The following is a 19383-nucleotide window of genomic DNA, read 5'->3' as shown; positions in this document are numbered from 1 at the left end:
ATAAAATAATTTTTTCTTATTTAATATTGATAGCCACTTTTTGAGTCTTTAATATGGAGACGTGTTGCCAGGCTTAGCTTTTGTTTACATACCAAAATATCTTATTTGGCTTTTGAACAACGAAAAACAAACAATTTAGAATAAAAAAAGTAATTTTTATAGCAAATGATTGCGTCATTCAGGCTTACCGGAATCTCCTCAAATGCAACAAGACCTTGGCTAGGCGGGTTGGCTCCTCTCTCATACAAACATGTTTTCGTTTTAGTAAAGGTCTATAAGCGTAGTTGAGATTAGCTTTTTTTAGTTAATTTAGTAAGGTAGTTCAAGGAACCAAGAAATTTGCTCCATTTAGCCAGGTCTCGCATAAAAAGAAAATATACTGTATAATCAAAACGAATAACCTACGACAGTAGGGAATTAAATTAGTTGCAGTAACAATAAAAATGTCGACAAATTAAAAAGGGTATGTAAAGGCAACAGGAATCTCCTCTGATAAATCCATATTATGTATAAAAGATTCACAAAAAAAAATTATAACTATCAAGAAGGAATAATAAAATGTGATTTTTGTGAAAAAAATTATCTGGATTGGTAATGTTTTAGATTGGCTTCATCCGCGAAGGCTACTCGTACTAATATATATCCATTTACATTGTTTCCTTCCTATGGTTTAAGTTTAGCAGGAACATCCGTCTTCAGCAAATAAAAATTAAAACCTAAACATGCAGATTAGTGATTTATCTCACCAGTTATTTTAGTATGGTAATTAAAAATAAACAGGACTACCGGATTTAAGTTAATGCTGTAAGGGTGGTACAAAAACATCAAAATATGCTGCACTTCAAACAAGTCAAAATCAAAACAGCGTAAAAATGAAATGAAATACTACTAAGATTATCAAATAAAAATTAAATTAGCTTCATGGATTCGACTAAGGACTCTTTTGATGAACGCCAATTATACCAGGAGGTATTTCCCAATGTAAAAGAAGTAGGTGTTAAAGGAAGGGAGAACAAGAATATTGTAGCTATTATTTGAAAAATAAATAGAAAATTACTGAATATTCTATAAACATTGAAATACGTAGAAACAAATATAAAAATATAATTTAGAAATAGAAAATAGGGATATCTAAAAAATAAATTTTATTTTACGTGAATACAAAAAGAATTTCCTAACGTTCAAATCCTAAGAATACTGTAAAATAAGTTCAAAAAGTTTTTTTCTTTTTCGAATAAAAATATCGTATAAAAATATCAGGCAAAAGATGACGAAGTTATGCGCCATTATAATGCATGTTGTTAGGTATAAGTAGCTTACGAGGTGGGCGAAGAGGGAGGACTTGAGGCACCGATTAATTCGTATAAATCTTCTCCGCTTTTACCTTTAGACCCATCTAAAATAAAATAATAATTGTACACAGAGTAGCGTTGGTAGCTATGCTTCACATTTTCATGGATTTTGCCTTTTTTCCTTCAAGTTTTGACTAATAGAGACAGTACAATTGAAAAAATCTCGACACAATGTAATGTGACGCATGTAATGTTTATTATATTTTAAAACTTTACGCTTGCAAAGATTATTCAGGGTAAACCTCCAGAACCGATATATGTCCGAATGACGAATATTTACCATTGGTGTCCGGTAAGAAAGTATTGCCGCAGGAGTCATTACACTTAGACCTCGGGCGACATTTTGCGGTACAGCCCGGGGTAATCAGTTATTATTTTGTTAATAAAACACAACAACAAGAGCAACAGAAAACAACAACACAACACAACACAATAAAAAACAACACAATAAAAAACAACAGAAAGACAATACAAAAATACAAAACAAAACAACAAAAACGACACAACACAAAAAACAACACACGACAGTAACAACAACAACAACAACAACAACAACAACAACACAACACAACACATATAGGCAGTTATTAGTACGTTATTTCTTTACCTGTAGAAGTTGTTTGCCTTCTTGCAGGCACGGGTCGTGTCATGTCAATATAATCTTCGCCTATAAGTTAGCTCGTTTTAGTAAATAGATGGAAGAAGTCTTGACTGTTTTACTGTTATTAAACGAATAAAAACAACGCTTTATTTTGATTTCCTTGAAAGTCGGTGGGGCAATACATATGTTGAAAAAGGTCATTTTAGGAAACATAAGGTTAACAATATACGTACTAACTCACGGAATTATAAATTTTATAACATACAATAGGGAACGCGTTCCATGAATTTAGAAAAACCTTCCAACATTAAAAACATCTAACAAAAAGAGGTACTCTAACCAATTAGAATCTTCGATTTTCCGCTGCGCGCAAAATATTCCGCCCGATGGGCGTTTGTGTTGTACAATGTTCAAATATGGTAGTCGTAGTCATTCCATTTTTTGCGACTAGAAATTTCTGCAGATATGTTTTTAAAACAAAAGCCTGTTGTAATCCAAAGAGAAAAAAGTTTATAACGATCAGTACACTCCAACTACGGAATAAAAAAAATCAAAGTCTTAACATTGTGCACACAACAAGAAACAGTTTTTTCTTGGTTACTGTTTTTACCTGTAGAATGTGTTTGTCTTCTCGCAGGAACAGGACGCGTCATATCAGTATAATTCTCACCTAGAAGTTATATTAGTTATTAGTAGTTAGTAAATGATAAGATTAACAAGGACGTGGCCTTGTGGTTATGGAGTTCGCTTCGTAATCACAAGGTCCATGGTTCGATACACAACGCGGGCATATTTGCAAGTGTCCTTGCCACAGATACGGGTCAACTCATGCCATGTGAGGGAAATTGGGTAGGCAATGCTGGTGTATACCTAATGCATACATTCAGAACACAGGACCCACATTGATAACAATGTTCCTCACACTGAAGTAGTATATCATGTATGAATATTCGGAATAACAATACAAGTACTCCATTATCTAACAAGTGTCGCTCCTATCACTAATTAATTCACTTTAAAAAATGACTCTCAGTATAAAAATAAAAAACACCATCCTGTTAGCACAGTGTAAAAAATATTTCGTTAATTTATGATAATTTAATTCCTATATTCCCTGGTGTCAGCCAAACGTATGGCATTGTGGGAAGGCTTTCACCGTTACAGTAATTAAGCTTCAACCGAAGAAAACTGTAAAACAAACACTTGGTGAGTGTCAATTATATTAGTGTGTTACATCAGGATGGTGTGTTTGTGTGTGATAAGCTATTACATTTCATAGGAACCTAAAAGTTTATACTTTTGAGGTGTTTACATTAGCATTATGAAATTCAAATAACATGTGGAAAATATAGCAAGTGTATCAGAGTAGGGTAAGACAAATACATATTGTTTCTGGTAGTGTGATTTTATGTCGTGGGGAACGACACATAAGCTGTTTGGGCAGAATCGCAATTGTTTTAATTTCACATTAGTAGAATGCATAAAAACGTATTGCTTCTTAGCCAATCAGATTTCCGGAATGCTTTTATTAAACATGTGTAAGCAAGATGCATACAGAATGAATTAATAATTTCTACTCCCCAACTGTAAGCTGTACTGCAAAACAACACAATAAACAGTTGCTTTATATTTAACATAGCGAACGGAACTGGGTGTTTTAATGCCCTCGGAATTCTAACCTAACGACTGGCTCTCCCCCTCCCCTCCAACTGTTACTATGTTACATTACCGCCAGAGATACGTATAGCATTGCTTTAACTTGCTTGCTTGTCACTCAAGCTGATTCGCGGTTTATATTTTTGTATTACACAGGCACTTACCTTCAATCTTAGGAGAATTATTTGGTGGTGCTTCATAAACAGCTCCAGTTGACAAATCCTCGTTTTCACCACCTAAACATATACAATATGAATTAAAATCAACCAAAACATTCGTTTTTTGTCGCGTATAAAAATGCAGTATTTTAATGGAATAATTTTAGCAAGTCTACAAGGAAATGAGGATTAGGCAAATACTGTTACGTTGTAACGGATCTCGTTTGAGGGATGTTTTCAGCAAAATTCTTAGGTCTTTATTGCTTATTCAAACGTCAGAAGTAGTGTTTATGTATTGTTTTTAACTTTTTCCTAACATTGTTCACAAGTTTACTAACAAAAAAATTTAATATTAATCTTATGTTATATCGGATAGGATAGATTAATCTTAAAGCACCTTTGTTTAAAGACTGAATAACTCACGAGTTGTCTGATACCATTTACGAGTTGTCTGATACCAGTTACGAGTTGCCCGTTATCAGTTACAAGTTTTCCGTTACCAGTTACGATTGCCCGTTAAAAGTTACGAGTTACCAGTTACGAGTTGTTACATTAAATCCACGAGTTAAGAGTCACTTTTTATTTTTTAAAACAAGTGTTACGATTCGAAACTCAGGAGTGGATTCAACCATTTCACAAGTTGCTACATTAATGTCACTAAAGTGAGAGTGGGCAATCACTTACCAGTAACCTCTAATCATTTTCAATATCTCATAATAATCAATGATCACGAAACAGGTTAAAGAGTGATTTTTCTTCCTGATGGAAATCGGCCTTCCGCATAATGAAAGCGCTGAAATACACTATTAATTCTTATATTTGTTAATTATCCTTGTATATTAAATTTGTTTTTTTTATAAAAAATAAGACGGAAATATTTGTAAACATTAGGAAAAAATTGATGGTGTGATATAGCGTTCCTTCGCTCTACAATGGCTCCCTGCGCCGCACTTGCTATTATTTTTTTTAACAAATTTTAACAAAAACAGGCTAACGTTTGTGCAATTTTTTTGATTTGATAACTTGTAGAAACCAGGTCATGGCGCATTTCTACCAACAAAACTATCTATTCTTATTTCAAACATTTTTTATAAAACATGGCCGATGGGATAGTGATCAGCGATATTTCTTTTAAACCAGAAAATGAAAAAAGGTTGTGTAAAAATTGTCATATTTGTAAAAAAACATGATTGAGGTAAGAAAACTATATTTCGCGAATTTCCTTCATTTCTGTTAGATTAAGTTCCTGGGAAATTCGATTAAATTTTGCAAGTTACATTAATAAAAATTCAAGTATTTTGCGAATTTGCCGAAAACTCATGAAATCGCGAGGTTTTCTTGTAGAAAGGTAGGTTGTAATCGTTGCCGTCTCGAGCTATTTCGGGTATTTTTGGATAATTAGGTTGCAGAGGGATAGGTTAGATGAGTGTCATTGGTGACTGAGACTGGGAGACATCGGGGCTAATATTGTGGTAGCTAAAAAACGTAATATAATTTGAACATAATTTCGCACTTTAAAAACAATTTGTGAAATGTATGTAGCAACTCGTTAATTTGTTGTATCAACTCCTGAATTCCATTTACGTTTTAAAAAACAAAAGTAAAACCTCTTTGGTTCGACAAAAAATTTCCTCGGTGTTTAAAGTTATAACAGAATAGATGATGAGCAAAAGCCTGTTTTTTGCACGTCTTCCTTGAAGTGAAAAAAATATCTTTCGGTATTCCTGATTTTCCAATATACTGAACATTACAGTGCAGACATAACACAGGGTTACATAGACAATGCTGAGAAGAGAAAACATCTAGTTGGGAAAAAACGGAAAAGATGTTAAAAAAGGGGCGTAAAAATATGCTAACCGACTGATGGTCTTTGCGTTATAATGGATAGCCGTTTTGCTGGAACTGGCTTTTGGAAAGCTGTAATATTTAAAGTTAGTAAGGTTAGTATGATGTGTTAAGAATAAAATAAAATAAAAGTTAAAATGACCATAAACCTTGTTGTTCTGTTGTTTCTACTTTATCACTTTCTTCTGTTTGTTTTTTAGAATCCTCCTCTTTTGACACCTTCTCCTGCCCACCATCCACTTCTTTTGGCGCATCTGGTTGAGCTCCACTCTCCTCCTTTGGCAAACTTTGTTGATCCATGTTATCTTGTTTTGAGGTCTCTTCATTCAAAATCTTCTTTAGATTTTCTGGTTGACCTTCACTCTTTTCCAATTCGTCGGAGACTCCTTCTGATTTGGAAGGTTTCTTTGGTTTTTGAGCAGTTTTTGGAGGAGAAGTTGATGTGCTTTCTTCTTCTATAATAATAAGTGTAAGGAAAAAATAATGATGATTGAAATCGTTAAATCAACAGGCTGACAGGATCCTGACTTAATATTAACTCATATCCCTGACATTTTTTTGACTAAGAGTCCTGAAATTGTCCTGATTTTTTCAACTATTTCTCCACAAAATGTCACACTTATTTTAACCTTGGATTACCTTAATGCAAATAAAACAGTTAAAAAGTGAAAATAATTTTGAATAACCATTTAAATCTAAAATTCCTGACATAAATATTTTAAGATATTCCTGACTTTTTCCTGACTTTCCGACACACAAAACATTTTTGGGTGAATTTAAATGATTTAAATGTAAAATACAATCCATGCGGGAAGTAAAATTTTGTAGTAAAGGTACCAATTCCATCAGCGACAGATTTTTGTCTCGCTAATTTCTTTTTTAGTTCAGTTGAGCCGACATCTTCTGCATCCACTGAAGACGCCGACTTTATCGTGTTTGTTTTCTTCAGTTTGAATCGAGCAAATTCTGGTGGCTCCTCGTCGACAACGTCTAGAGAGGCTTCTGTTCCAACTTTATTTCTTCGAAGATTGGACTAAAAAAAACATCCAATCTCAGTCAACATGGTGCGTCCAAGTATTAGTACTGATTTTAGCGGGATTTATTTTCGCGCTTTTCAGATTTCAGCTAAATTCGCAAAAATTAATATCCGGAAAAAACCTTTGGCACCAAAATCATACCAGAGGATCACTAAAAGTGCACTTTTGTGAATAATTTATTCAGAAAATGATTTTCTTTCCTCTGCGAAAATTAATAGCCGAAGAAATTTAATTCTTGGCGACACGCGCATATATCTACCCAAGAAAATCAGCCTGACACAAAGGTCGACATAATACTTTCTGCAGCATAAAAAACATTTTTTGGAGAAAAAAAATAACAGCTTGCGTATCATACCAACAATCCAGCAAGCTCTCCCATTTTACCGCCTGGTTCATCTGTTTCACCTTCTTCACCGGACTTTACAGGCTGTAACAGAAAAGAAAACTAGTTCACAAAAGTTGCTTATATATACGATACGCTTTTATTGTCGTGCAAAGATGAGACTATCAATAATATAGAACCAAATCAGTAGGAAGGACGGTGGCTGACATAATTTCCTAGGTAGTTAGTGCTAAAGACAGTGCTGAATGACATGAAGATGCTACCATGAACTATGTTATAGGGACGACATACACTAGCAACTGATCTTAACTTGACACCCTTTTTGATTCGCTCCACCATGTCAGCCATTGCAGATGCCACAGGATCATCTTCTACACAGAAGAAAAACCTCAATACGACAAGTGAATCAATCACATTATACAACATATTATGCATAAGACAATATAGAAAACAAGACGTTGCAAAAATTAACTATTAACGTGATGTGATGTGACAAAAACAACCAACGAGGAGCATATTTAGAGAAACTAAAAGTCCAGTTCCAATAAAATTTAGATATTGTGAATTCAGACATGACGACATTTTAAAAATGACATCAAAGTAACATAATAGATTTCTTACCATCCTTTCCAATTTCTGCAGAACTTTTCTTCTTTTTTCCAATTCTGGAGATAAACTTCCTGAGTAAAAGAAAAAGAATGAGACATCTTTCTTATAGGTAAGATTATTTTTTAGGATCGATGAGTTTTAATTGATTATTAATTGCAGGAGATTTGGTTGGAAATATAATACAATGCGATTACTAGATTTCATTCCACTAAATCACCAAAACGCAAATGATCTGCACATGTAGCAATAGAATTTTAAAGACTTTTAAAGATAAAATATATTTTAAGGATAAAATAAATACAGAATAAATAAATATAATAAATATAAATAGAATAAATAAATAATTAAGATTAAATAGATAATAAATTCAGACGCTTCTAATTTACCTGATCACTGGAGCCGCTATTGGTGGCGGTGGTGGTGGAGGTGGTGGTGGTAAAGTAGCAAGTCTTGAAGAGTCTGCTTCCCTTTCAGCCATTGCTAGTCGTGTATACAAATTACGTGCTAAAAGTTAGAAGTATTAGCTGAAATAAAGAGGTGAAGGGTAGACACACGTTATTCCCTCCATTCCTTCCACTTTTGTCAATAAATTCTGTTCCACTTGTAGTACACCAATAAAATATATGGATGTATACTGCAATTTGTCTACTGAAGCAGTTTTTATTTTTACTTTGGTATCATTCAAATCACATATGTCAGTATTTTTCCCATGTTAGGTTTTTCTTGTCATGTGTGAAATATCAGATCATTCAAATTCAACTATTAAGTCACATGTTCAAATCTGCTTCTTAATTGGTTAAATACACACAAAAAACCCATCTAAGGGACTTGGAAAAATGAGAACGATCAAATCTTCGTATAGATTTAAATTTATTTTAGAAAAAAATACGCCAGATTTCAATACGCCAGTGAATGTTATGAACAGTCATGTTAAGAAGTTCATAGCATATAGCGAGGGAAGTCTGTAGTTGTGATAACCGTAGGACATTCATTTCACACGAAAAACGTGTCGTTCCAAATCAAAAAAAAAAAAAAAAAAAATGAAAATAGATCTATTGACATTTTAAAATGGCAAATAATGGTTATGACATACAGTCAGACTCCGCTTTTTCACAGCGAGCTTCGCATTCTGTTAATTGCTTTTGTGCAATATCAAGTTGGTCCATCATAAGAGAAAGTTTGTCTTCCATACCTAAAAAAAGAACAACATTTTCACTATAATGGACGTATATGTGTCAATTAAAATATTCAATGTTTACTACTGCAGCAAAAAAAATTCTTTTAGAATCTTAATGGTAGTGACTCCTTTGAAGTTAGATAATTCTAGCCAGAATCCTAGCGACAAAGAGAGAAGTAAGGATCATACTCTTCAATGCATCTGTATTTTCAGAGTTCTTTAATTCTTCTTCTAACTCCTTGATCTGAAAAATAGTGCTTATTATCACAGTATATACATAAAAATGATTGTTTCAGTTCACAACATATTCATCTCAATATTTTTGAGGATTTAAATTCAACTATTATCTATTCACCACCTAATACACAGATACGTGAAATATTCAGGAGACGATAAAAATGGCATCAATTTTGTCTTACTTTTTCTGCATTTTTTTTTCTTTCTTCTTGCGCGATTCTGTTTATTTCATCCATTTCCGCCATGAGCGTTTTCAGCTGCTCGTCTTTGCTTGTTTGTTCTTCTATTATCTTTGTTTTTCTGTCAGTTAACTCTTGCTTTCCAACCAACTGAAATGAAAAATGAAATAAAGAAACATTATTAAACGTAAAATATAGTCCCAAACAACCTGAATGAATTAATTTTGCGAATTTCGTCAAATTTACAAAAAATAGTTCTCTTAGAAATTATTGAAAGCTTGCTATTCTCGGGAAATGTAGATTTTTTAATTTTTTTTTAAAAAGCGATTTTTTTTTCTGATTTAGGTAGCTACATAAGCAGATATCTTAATTTAAATTTTAGTAGTCTTTATATCTCCCATAATTAAAGAAACATATCTTTAAATTCTGATTCTCGCGAAATGTATTTCCCGCGAATTTGGACTTGCTAACTTCGCAAAAAAAAAAGGTCTCTTGAAAATTAATTCCCCATAAGTACTATTACTGGAGAAAACGTTAATCATAGGGTAAAAGTGAATGGAAGGAAGTTTAGGAAATTCATACAATTGTAACAAAAAAATTAAAAAAACAGTACAAAAACTTATTAAAACACTTTGAGCTGTTATATGATTGCTCTAAAAATTTAAATTATGCATTCTGTTACTTAAGAAATGTTGATTGTGGCCAAATTTCATTTAAAAAATGGGGTACTGATTTCAATACACGTTTTACCTCAGTTGCCACATCTTCAGCTTTTCTTCTACAATTTGCTTCTGTTTCAAATTTCTTTTTTAAATCAGTGAACTCGTCAAGTGCTAACACTGACACTAAACATATAAAATCACTACATTATAAAAACACATTAAAAATGTCTTCCTCAAAAAGTTGTACTTTAAAATGTAGCAGATATCAAAAACATTTTTCTAGTCTGTAGTGTTTAAACTAAAAGTAAAACGAATGTACCTCTATTCAGTTGTTTCATCTGTTGTGTACCAATAGCCAACCGCTTTTTTGTGATAGCATGTGCGGCTTTTTCTTGTTGAAGCTGAAAAAAAATTGAATTAATGGCAGTGCTTTTAAAGTTGAAACAAGTAAATAATTATATATTAAACTTGGAACCAAAAGAAATAATAGTGACTCTTTTACCATTTCTTTTGTTCTTGATAATTCATTCTTTGTATTGCGTAACTCATTATTTACAGCGTCTTTCATCGTTCTAAGAACTGAATATAAATTAATTTCATTAACAGTTGTTAAAAAATTCAAGTCGCACCCTTAGTTTAAAAAGGCCTTAGTCCAAAAACCTTTAATTTTAAAAAGAAGTCCATATTATTGATTTTAAGAAAAAGTCAAAAAAACCTTGGTGAAAGCCCTGTTTAATTTTTTATGTTGTGTGTGTTTGATTACGTATGTTTGATATAATTTCTTTTAAATTGAGTAACCCATCTTGCAAATAAGCATTTTAGCTAAACGCTGAAAAAGGTTACTTGGACTTAAGCCTATTTAAAAATAACCTTTCTAAATAGTATTGGGCTTACTTTAAAAGTACTAAGGTATTTTGCAAGTAAGTTGCCCTAAGTCCAAAAAAATCTTTAAGTCTAAGTCAGTTAAGTTTACATTAAGGTAAGGTTGTATAGGTAAGATGTATTTAAGTCCATAATTTTATGAATTTATTTGAATATTATTAAAATGGACTTAGGCTCTTCTGAGCTGCAGTGTAAATGGTCTTTTTAAAATTTGTAGATGATAATGTAAACGGACGAAGGCCCAGAGACCTAAATTATTGATGAACTTACGCCTTTTTAAAATTAAACAATAATTTTTGGGTATATTCAAGACCAGCACATAACAAGAAAGCAATCAGCCCACAGATTGCGAATAAGCAATAAGTTTTATTAGAACCTAAATCCTTTTTCATAAAAAAGGATTTAGGTCCTAATAAAACTAAGGAGTACTTAGAGTTAGGCCTTTTTAAAATTGGAGAGTAAGTGGACTTAGGTCCTTTTAAAATTACGATGCGAAATATGCATAGACAGTTGCAAATTCACAAAATATATATACTACCTTCGAGTTCTCCTTTGGTTCCTTGATCAGCATTTCCACTCTAAATTTTTAAGACATTTCACATTACGTGCTAAAAGTTAGAAACATTAGCTAAAATTAAGCAAATGAAAGATAAAATTAAATCAAATGTTTGAACCATAACCTATAGTCTATTGTGGCAGGTACCAATTCCTTTCTACATATTACTCAAAAACAATTTTAATAGGATAAAAATAGTGCAGTTTTATTTTTATACTGTTGAGTAAATCAACCTGTAAATACATTAGGTCACTTTCTGCAAAACAACAACAATGAAAACTTTATTACAACTATCACAACAAATATAATATCTAATAATAAGTAATAAATAATAAGTAATAAGTAATAAATAATAATAATAAATAATAACAGCCTACAGGTATAATCATGGTATTATCGCCAAGCTTGTTTTGCTTGCGGATTGTTTTATTTTCTTCTGTAAGCTAAAGAAGAACAAAAAAACAAATAATATATATATATATATATATATATATATATATATATATATATATATATATATATATATATATATATATATATATATATATATATATATATATATATATATATATATATATATATATATATATATATATATATATATATATATATATATATATATATATATATATATATATATATATATATATATATATATATATATATATATATATATATATATATATATATATATATATATATATATATATATATATATATATATATATATATATATATATATATAACGCTGTTACATATGTTTTATGAAGCCTTTAAATTCTATACCTTTTTAACTTTTTCTTCCACTTCTAAGCGATATTTATTTTCTGTAACATATTGTTTGTGTAAAGATTCATATTCAGCAACAGCCAGCAAAGAAACTAAAAAAAAGAAGAGTTCTTAAAGGGAAGCCAACCCAAGCTCTTTATAATATCTATGCATTGGTAAACTTTGAATGCAAATTCCTTAACATGTCTAAAATTACTATAACAGAAAATGTCTAAATTTGCTATTACTGAAATATGACATCATAATTTATGCAGCATAATTAAATCTGACATTCTTTAAATGTGAATATCTTGAGAACAAAAAAGCTCTTTAAAAATTGTAAAAAGACTTGTTAACCAACTTTTTAAGTTCTATAATACAAGTCAAACATCATTTTATACCCCAGGTTCCCTTTAATATAAAGCCTGTCTTAAAACAACATAATTCTTCAAACTAAATTTATTTGTTTTTTTAAAAATAATAAAAAATACTTGGTTAAGGAAGCTTTTTAGATTCATAATTTGTGTATGCCTACCTCTTTATAATATCTATGCATTGGTAAACTTTGAATGCAAATTCCTTAACATGTCTAAAATTACTATAACAGAAAATGTCTAAATTTGCTATTACTGAAATATGACATCATAATTTATGCAGCATAATTAAATCTGACATTCTTTAAATGTGAATATCTTGAGAACAAAAAAGCTCTTTAAAAATTGTAAAAAGACTTGTTAACCAACTTTTTAAGTTCTATAATATAAGTCAAACATCATTTTATACCCCAGGTTCCCTTTAATATAAAGCCTGTCTTAAAACAACATAATTCTTCAAACTAAATTTATTTGTTTTTTTAAAAATAATAAAAAATACTTGGTTAAGGAAGCTTTCTAGATTCATAATTTTTAAAAAATCTCCAGTAACTTTAAAACTATTTGGGTTTTTTTATATTCACAAGATTTATGGTGCGTGTATACTTCGTATTTTGGTAAGCTTTAAACCTTGTATACAACAGCTCAATATCGGCTGCACTAATCTTTATTTGAAATGACATGATGTGCTTTCACTCTACTAACAAACAATAAATACAGAAAATTTGGAGAAGTAAATAGTTACAGAATATGAACTTTAACAAACACACTATAATGCAAAAAAATAAAAAACATGTTATGTGGAACTCCAGCGGGATGCCCCTAAAACACAAAACGCAATTTTGATGTTTGCAGTCTCTTTTGTATAAAATATGCACAACAATGATGAGAAAATAAGGTACAGGATCATGAATTAATCAAAATCTGATTTGACCATTAAACTGTGTCAGATTCACATTTTAAAAAAGTATATAACACTGCATAAAACATTTTTACATGCAAAGTTTAGTTGCATGTCAGTGCTTGCGCTTGTTTTGGTTGAGTTGTTACACACTGTCATTACATTTTACACTTATGAGTGTGTACCTAATTTTTAATGCCGTCCTACAACGCTTGTGATTATAGACTGTTTTAAAATTTTTTTGTCCCTTTTTGATATTCAGACCAGGTTTCACTGCTAATAAGAGACTGAAAATGCTATAAACTTAATTTGAAAAAGCGTCACATCAAATCAATATACAAATTCCATGTGAAGATATAAACATATCATTAAATTGTTTTTTTACCTTGCTTCAGCTGTTTGAATTGTGCTTCGATTCTTTTTCGTTTTGCTTCCTCTTTGGTACACTGAAAAAGTGTAATGAAATTTGTTCGGGACTTTAATACAAAATAATTTTTAAAAAACGCCATACTGCCTACCTTTTCAAAATACTCCTTGTATTTTATTCTGACATCTTCAAATTCAAGAATAGCTGTAAATAAAAAAGGTATATATATTTGCTGGCTGTCATACTACAAATTCAATTTCAAACTATATAGTCAATAAAAGAAATTACCCATTGATACATTATAGATGTATAGCAAGCAGTATTTTTGTAAGGGTTTAATGGTACAGACACCCTACAGATAAGTGACTTTTAAAAATGATTTTCTCGATTAGAACAATGTTTGTTCTTTTGAGTTTTTTTTCATTTTCAGAAAAAAATACCATATCTTTTGCAATCCAACCTTGGAAATATAATCAATGATAAATATTATTTTGACTTTTTTATTCATAGCAAAAACTTTCAGAGGTCTTCCATCTGAGACTTTTTGTGCCCTTTTATGGTATCACTTAAGTTTTAGGTCTATAGATGAATAAATACCAGTGGTGAAAGAGAAATTTATTAGATTGGGTAATGGTTTAGCAAGAATTTCTTTCAGGCAGAGATGATTTAAGGTAATACTAACAGGAATAGACGATTTGCCTTTTTGGACAGATGATTGACGTTTCAGCACTTTTATATAATCCACAAGAGCTAAGAATAAAGAGATTTCAGTACGTTTTAGATAGCTTTTCTAGATAATTCGAATAGGAATTGAAAGTGGGAGGTATATTTTTCTGGATATTTTTAACAACTGAATTAAAATAGCCATTAAAACAAGTAGCAATATGGAGAGAGTTGTGACACTGTTCTTAATATTGAGACAATGTATAGATGTTATTGAATTAGCGAGAGGAAAAAAATTCTCTACAGTAATTATTCTTACTTAGCCTGCAAAGAGAGATAATTATATTACAATATGTTTTTATCGATATGAAGTTATAAAAGTTTAATTTTCTTCTTTGTATTTGATCCTAATATGCCTTTAAGGAGGAGACTTTTTAGTTTTCTGAGTTTTTTTTGATGAATAGATCAGGGAACTAAAACAGTTAGGGAAGTTAGAGCTTAGGATTAAGTTACTTTGAAAGATCCATGTTTCAATAATGGTTGTTGATTTATTTTATATCAGGAAAATGTCATCCTTGTTCTTGCAATAACAAGTGTATATACACCACAAATTTAAGAGGCCTGTTATCTTGCTGTAGCTATAGATTCATTCCAGTAGATGGGAACTTTGATTCATTAAACACAGTAAGCAAAGAAATTCTTTTCTTAAAAAAGAAATATATATTTGCCTAAAAATTATTAAACTGTTTTTTAAAAAAACAGAAGAATGTATATAGTATGAAAATTAACTCTGTGCCTTGTGGATCTTGTCTAAAAAATGTAGAAATTTCATTAATAGCCATTTAACCACATTATTCTTTTAGGAAAAAAACAGACTAAAATAATCTAAGACCTAAGGGAAATATAGGGCTTGTTGGTATATACCCTGTCATTGTGTTTTTCATTAAAATGTGTGCAGGACTTTTGGGATACAAAGCACTATCTTGGTATGTTTTAACTACACAATATTGATAGAGTTACTAAGTTAGTTGGATTGTGTTTTTCTGACTTAGACTCGCACTAAAACATTGGGGCCTCACTACAACCAAAAAGTAGGCCATTTCGTGAGATTCTAGGTAGGCATACACAAAGGATCACATGCCTCTTCCAAATGGAAATTTCAAGTTTTTTATAATTCCCTCCTTACTGATTTTGCACCGTTTTATGGCGAGTAACCATGTGTTTACACTTTTTCCTTGTGTAAGCTGGCAGAATAAGAAATGCAGTGTTGTTCTCATTCATAGTTTAATAAGTTCAAAGTGCTCAAAGCTGGCAAAGTTTTTGTTTTTTTGTTATGAACTATTATATTTAGATTTTCACATATAACTCACATTTATTTGATCAGCTTTACTACACAATAAGAGTCAGTCATTTTTCCAAATAAATAAGCATATTAAACAAAACTAATAATTAATGCTTTATTTAGCACTTCACTTTTGTTTATGCGATAATCTTTGCGAATATATGCAACAGCATATATGCCAGGCAGCTTTGATTTATGTAGCATAAAACAAACTATGTATAAGATTCAGGTATTTCATAAGCAGAAAAAAAATCCATAAATATTAAAGTGGTCCTTGGAAGTTGGAGTCTTAATTTGCAAGGACCACTTTAATATGAACAAATATTGCAACCCATATATAGTTTAAGAAAAGAAAAAAATTATATTTAAACTAACAATTTTTTCTGGCAGAGCTTCAACCAAACCAAAATTAATTGTTCTGTTTGTTTTCCAGAAAAAAAATATTTCATTCTACTGGACGGAACAAAGATGATAAAAGCCCAAGATGGTAGCTGGAGAGAACATGCAAAATGTTTATAATCACTTGTAACCACAAAACAGATAAGACATTGTCATTCAATAAATATGTATATACAGTGTAAATCGTCCTAATTACTTGAACGTCCTAATTACGTGATTTCACCTTTCTTCGTAACTTTCTCTTTTTACTGGCAACAATGGATGACTATGACATGATATCCTAAGCCTTATGTTGATGTTTGAAGCAACTACTAGCTCCATCTGAGACAAGTCGCCTAATTTGCAACCACTTTAATCATAATTAGACTTTAGAAATAATTCCAGTGGATCTCACATTGAAAAAAAAAACACATAATGAAAATAAGACGTAAAAGACGGAAATAAGACGTTTGATGCGATTTCTTTTTTGCTCGATCCTTCGCAAACGCCCACTTTGTTCATTAGAATTTTTGCAAAGTTGTTTCCAGGAACAGGTTATAGTTGAAAACATGGAGTATGTGACGAGCAGAGATCGTCGCTAGAGCAGTTTTTTTTAGATAATCACGTAATTACGATGGGATATGCTGGCTTTACATATTTATATTACTTGTTATTATTAATTGCCTTTTGATTTCCTTCATTCCAAACGCATCCAACATAGTCTGTACAATAACTGGCAAAAAAAAGTTTACTTAAATCTAGCAGAAGTTGTCACTTACAGGAGAGTCTCCCAATTCATTTTGTTAATAGAAGCTGCTACCAAAATATATATATATAGCTATATATACTGGCACTAGTTACTATCAAAAGAACAAATGACCCTATCCCACTGCCAAAAGTTATTACTAGGAGAATAAATGCCCCAAATATTTTCACAGTGTAGTTAAAAATTTGTGACTTTTAGTTTTGGTTAAGATTACATTATTAGATACCTCTTGCTGACAGTTCCTTCAACACTTCCTGCTGGTCTTCTTCTCCCATAGCAAAAGACGAAATAAATAATCACAATATACCTTAATGAGACTTATAGCAATAGTTAGCAAGCCAGCTTAAATAAAATCTTGCTACAAAAAGTGGAGTTGCTGTTTGTTTATAGTTTGTCTCGATTTCATACACGATCCCAAATAAGTGAGTTGTTGTGTATAGATGGTTTCTATTTGTATAAAGTTGAAACCATTTATTTCTAAACTAGCGATTAATTAATATCTTTAATCTTCGTGTCTTTCAAACCGTTTTTAAAATATTTCAAGGATTCCAACCTATAAGTATTTTTAAAAGCTAAGACAAAAAGTAATGAAGAAGAAAAAGTATTTACAAGAGAGTGTTGAAAAGATCCGGGCAAAGATCAAAAGCGAAAGTGAAAATCCGAAATAAACCGTGAATGTATCCCGTTTTTCCGTTTCCTGGCCCACCTGCCAAAAAATATTGATTTAAATCTAATCAAAAATCTCTCTAAAAAATTAAACATGAGCAAGAAAAACATTTACATGACTTTTCAAGTTTTATTTTCCCTTCCTGCTTACTCACTAAAATCTTTCTCTGATTAAGCGTGGGTTCAAAGCGAAACCAAGATCATTTTTTGTGTTCCATCCTCGTCCCCAGTCTCTTGTTCCTGAGACGTTATTGCAGAGCAGCGGCAATAACTATCCTTGAAAACGAGGTTGTTCGTGATTATCATTGCTCTCCGGGCTTCGAAAGTTTGAATAAGAGTATATAAACGGAAATGTTTTAATGACACACTGATAATTTTAAACTGTTTTAGTTACGTGTAAACATGACATTGTTATTTTAATCTGATACATTAACATAGTCATAGCGATACAACGAGATGGCGATACTATCATTTTCCGCCGGTTATTTCATATTTTATATATTCACTATGGCCTAAAAAAATCAAAAATGTTTTTTTTCCATAGAAAAAGAAACACAAAATCGCGACTTCGTAGGTGTCCCTTGTAGTTTTATAGTTTAAAGGAAGAAATAATGGCGTATTTTGGAATTTTTCTAAGATTGTTTTGCAATTATATAACAACCACGTAACGTCATTGTTGTACCGTTAGATATACGCATGACGTTTATATTTCATTACTCGAATTCAACAACTTCGATTTGACTATCGGACAAGGGTAAAACCTTGTCGTTGACGATAAATGCTACTATCATTACAAAAACCCACAAAAACTTTAAATGCTGTGACGAAGACATGCGTAGTGTGCAAACACGGGAACATCTTCACACTATCATCACTAAATTCTCCGGTCAGAAATCAAGCCCGCTTCGCCGTTAAAGTTTAAAAACTTGGTTGTTATAAACTAATCCAATTTGTTCAATCGTTCGTACATTTATTTATTTTCCATTTTTGTTAGTGGAGTCGTTTAGCTACAGTTTAGTACGCTGCGTTACAAAATACAAATACAAACTGTCTGATAATTCCGTCAATAATTATTGAAGACAGATATATAAATAAAGAAGCTATATATTTCTGATTGGATAGCAGAGAGAAAACCTTTTTATTATTGTTAAAGACTTTTGGGTGGGAGGGTGGGAGCTCACTCATCGATGTGAATGATTTCATCCTGAAATCACCTATTTAAGCCGCAGGTGTACTTTACGGAACAGGTTAGCCTACTTTTTTGCATAATAGGTTGCGGTAACTCGAAACATCAAATAAGTTCATTTGTGAAGTGATGCTCCGTGTGTTTCAGACAGAAGAGAATTAACTGAGATACCCCAACGGTACGAACTATGAAACTTTTGTTAGCTCTTATTCCTTAACCGAAATGAGCTGTAATAATTTGCTTGCTACGATACAAAATAGTGCAGCGTGACAGCTGGAGGACTTTACATCGTTCTGAATTGACGAAATGTTGAATCAATGACTAATATATTTCACGGACCAATTAGTGTTTTTCCCCAACCTTATTCCCAGGGCATCTTGTACCTTTTTGACATCGGGACAGCGATCCCAATGTCGAAAAAATACAAGATACCCTGGATCGAGGTTGTTTATCGCCGATTATGTATTTTTGCCGATAGCATATCAGCAAGTTCAACAAAAATACTTTCGTACAAGCCTAAGCAACACTATATTTTGGTTTAGCATTTTGTTGCAAATTTATTGTACAAAAAAAAAGCATTGTCGCATTGTGTTATGAACTTATCAAAACTCGATTAAGCGAAGTTAAGACAAAAGTTTCATAACGAAATACAGCAAATCATATTTTAGCTTGGAGGAAGAA

The 19383-nt window shown here is 31.4% G+C and overlaps 1 protein-coding gene across 5 annotated transcripts; it reads right to left on the bottom strand.

The window, feature by feature from the left end:
- Window positions 1-468: 468 nt before the first annotated feature.
- On the bottom strand, window positions 469-17509 carry LOC130644724 (shootin-1-like). Of its 5 annotated transcripts, XM_057450439.1 has the most exons (23): window positions 17077-17506; window positions 13853-13905; window positions 13720-13780; window positions 12081-12175; window positions 11672-11737; window positions 11277-11316; window positions 10359-10435; window positions 10176-10257; window positions 9945-10039; window positions 9198-9344; window positions 8968-9022; window positions 8695-8793; window positions 7988-8105; window positions 7614-7672; window positions 7284-7363; window positions 7005-7076; window positions 6450-6645; window positions 5762-6067; window positions 5625-5684; window positions 3774-3845; window positions 2564-2623; window positions 1960-2019; window positions 469-1396 (listed from the first exon to the last, which is right to left on the bottom strand). In XM_057450439.1, exons 1-23 carry the CDS (start codon window positions 17123-17125, stop codon window positions 1317-1319), a joined length of 2082 nt encoding a protein of 693 aa, XP_057306422.1. In that variant the 5' UTR covers window positions 17126-17506; the 3' UTR covers window positions 469-1316. The 5 variants fall into 5 exon arrangements, with proteins under 5 accessions (XP_057306422.1, XP_057306424.1, XP_057306423.1 ...); XM_057450441.1 differs by lacking the exon at window positions 1960-2019 and having other exon boundaries at window positions 17077-17509; XM_057450440.1 differs by lacking the exon at window positions 5625-5684 and having other exon boundaries at window positions 17077-17505.
- Window positions 17510-19383: the final 1874 nt, after the last annotated feature.

This window comes from Hydractinia symbiolongicarpus, chromosome 5 (genome assembly GCF_029227915.1).
Source record: "Hydractinia symbiolongicarpus strain clone_291-10 chromosome 5, HSymV2.1, whole genome shotgun sequence".
Lineage (NCBI taxonomy): Eukaryota > Metazoa > Cnidaria > Hydrozoa > Anthoathecata > Hydractiniidae > Hydractinia > Hydractinia symbiolongicarpus.
Note: the sequence above shows the minus strand (reverse complement) of the source record. Positions and strands in the feature narration are given on the sequence as shown.

Coding starts and splice junctions, on each gene's coding strand:
- LOC130644724 (XM_057450439.1), bottom strand. CDS start 17,125: ATGGGAGAAGAAGACCAGCAGGAAGTGTTGAAGGAACTGTCAGCAAGA. Junction 11,738..12,080: donor TGGAAGAAAAAGTTAAAAAG/GTATAGAATTTA, acceptor GTTCTTCTTTAG/CTTACAGAAGAAAATAAAAC. Junction 2,020..2,563: donor AAGACAAACACATTCTACAG/GTAAAAACAGTA, acceptor GCTAACTTATAG/GCGAAGATTATATTGACATG.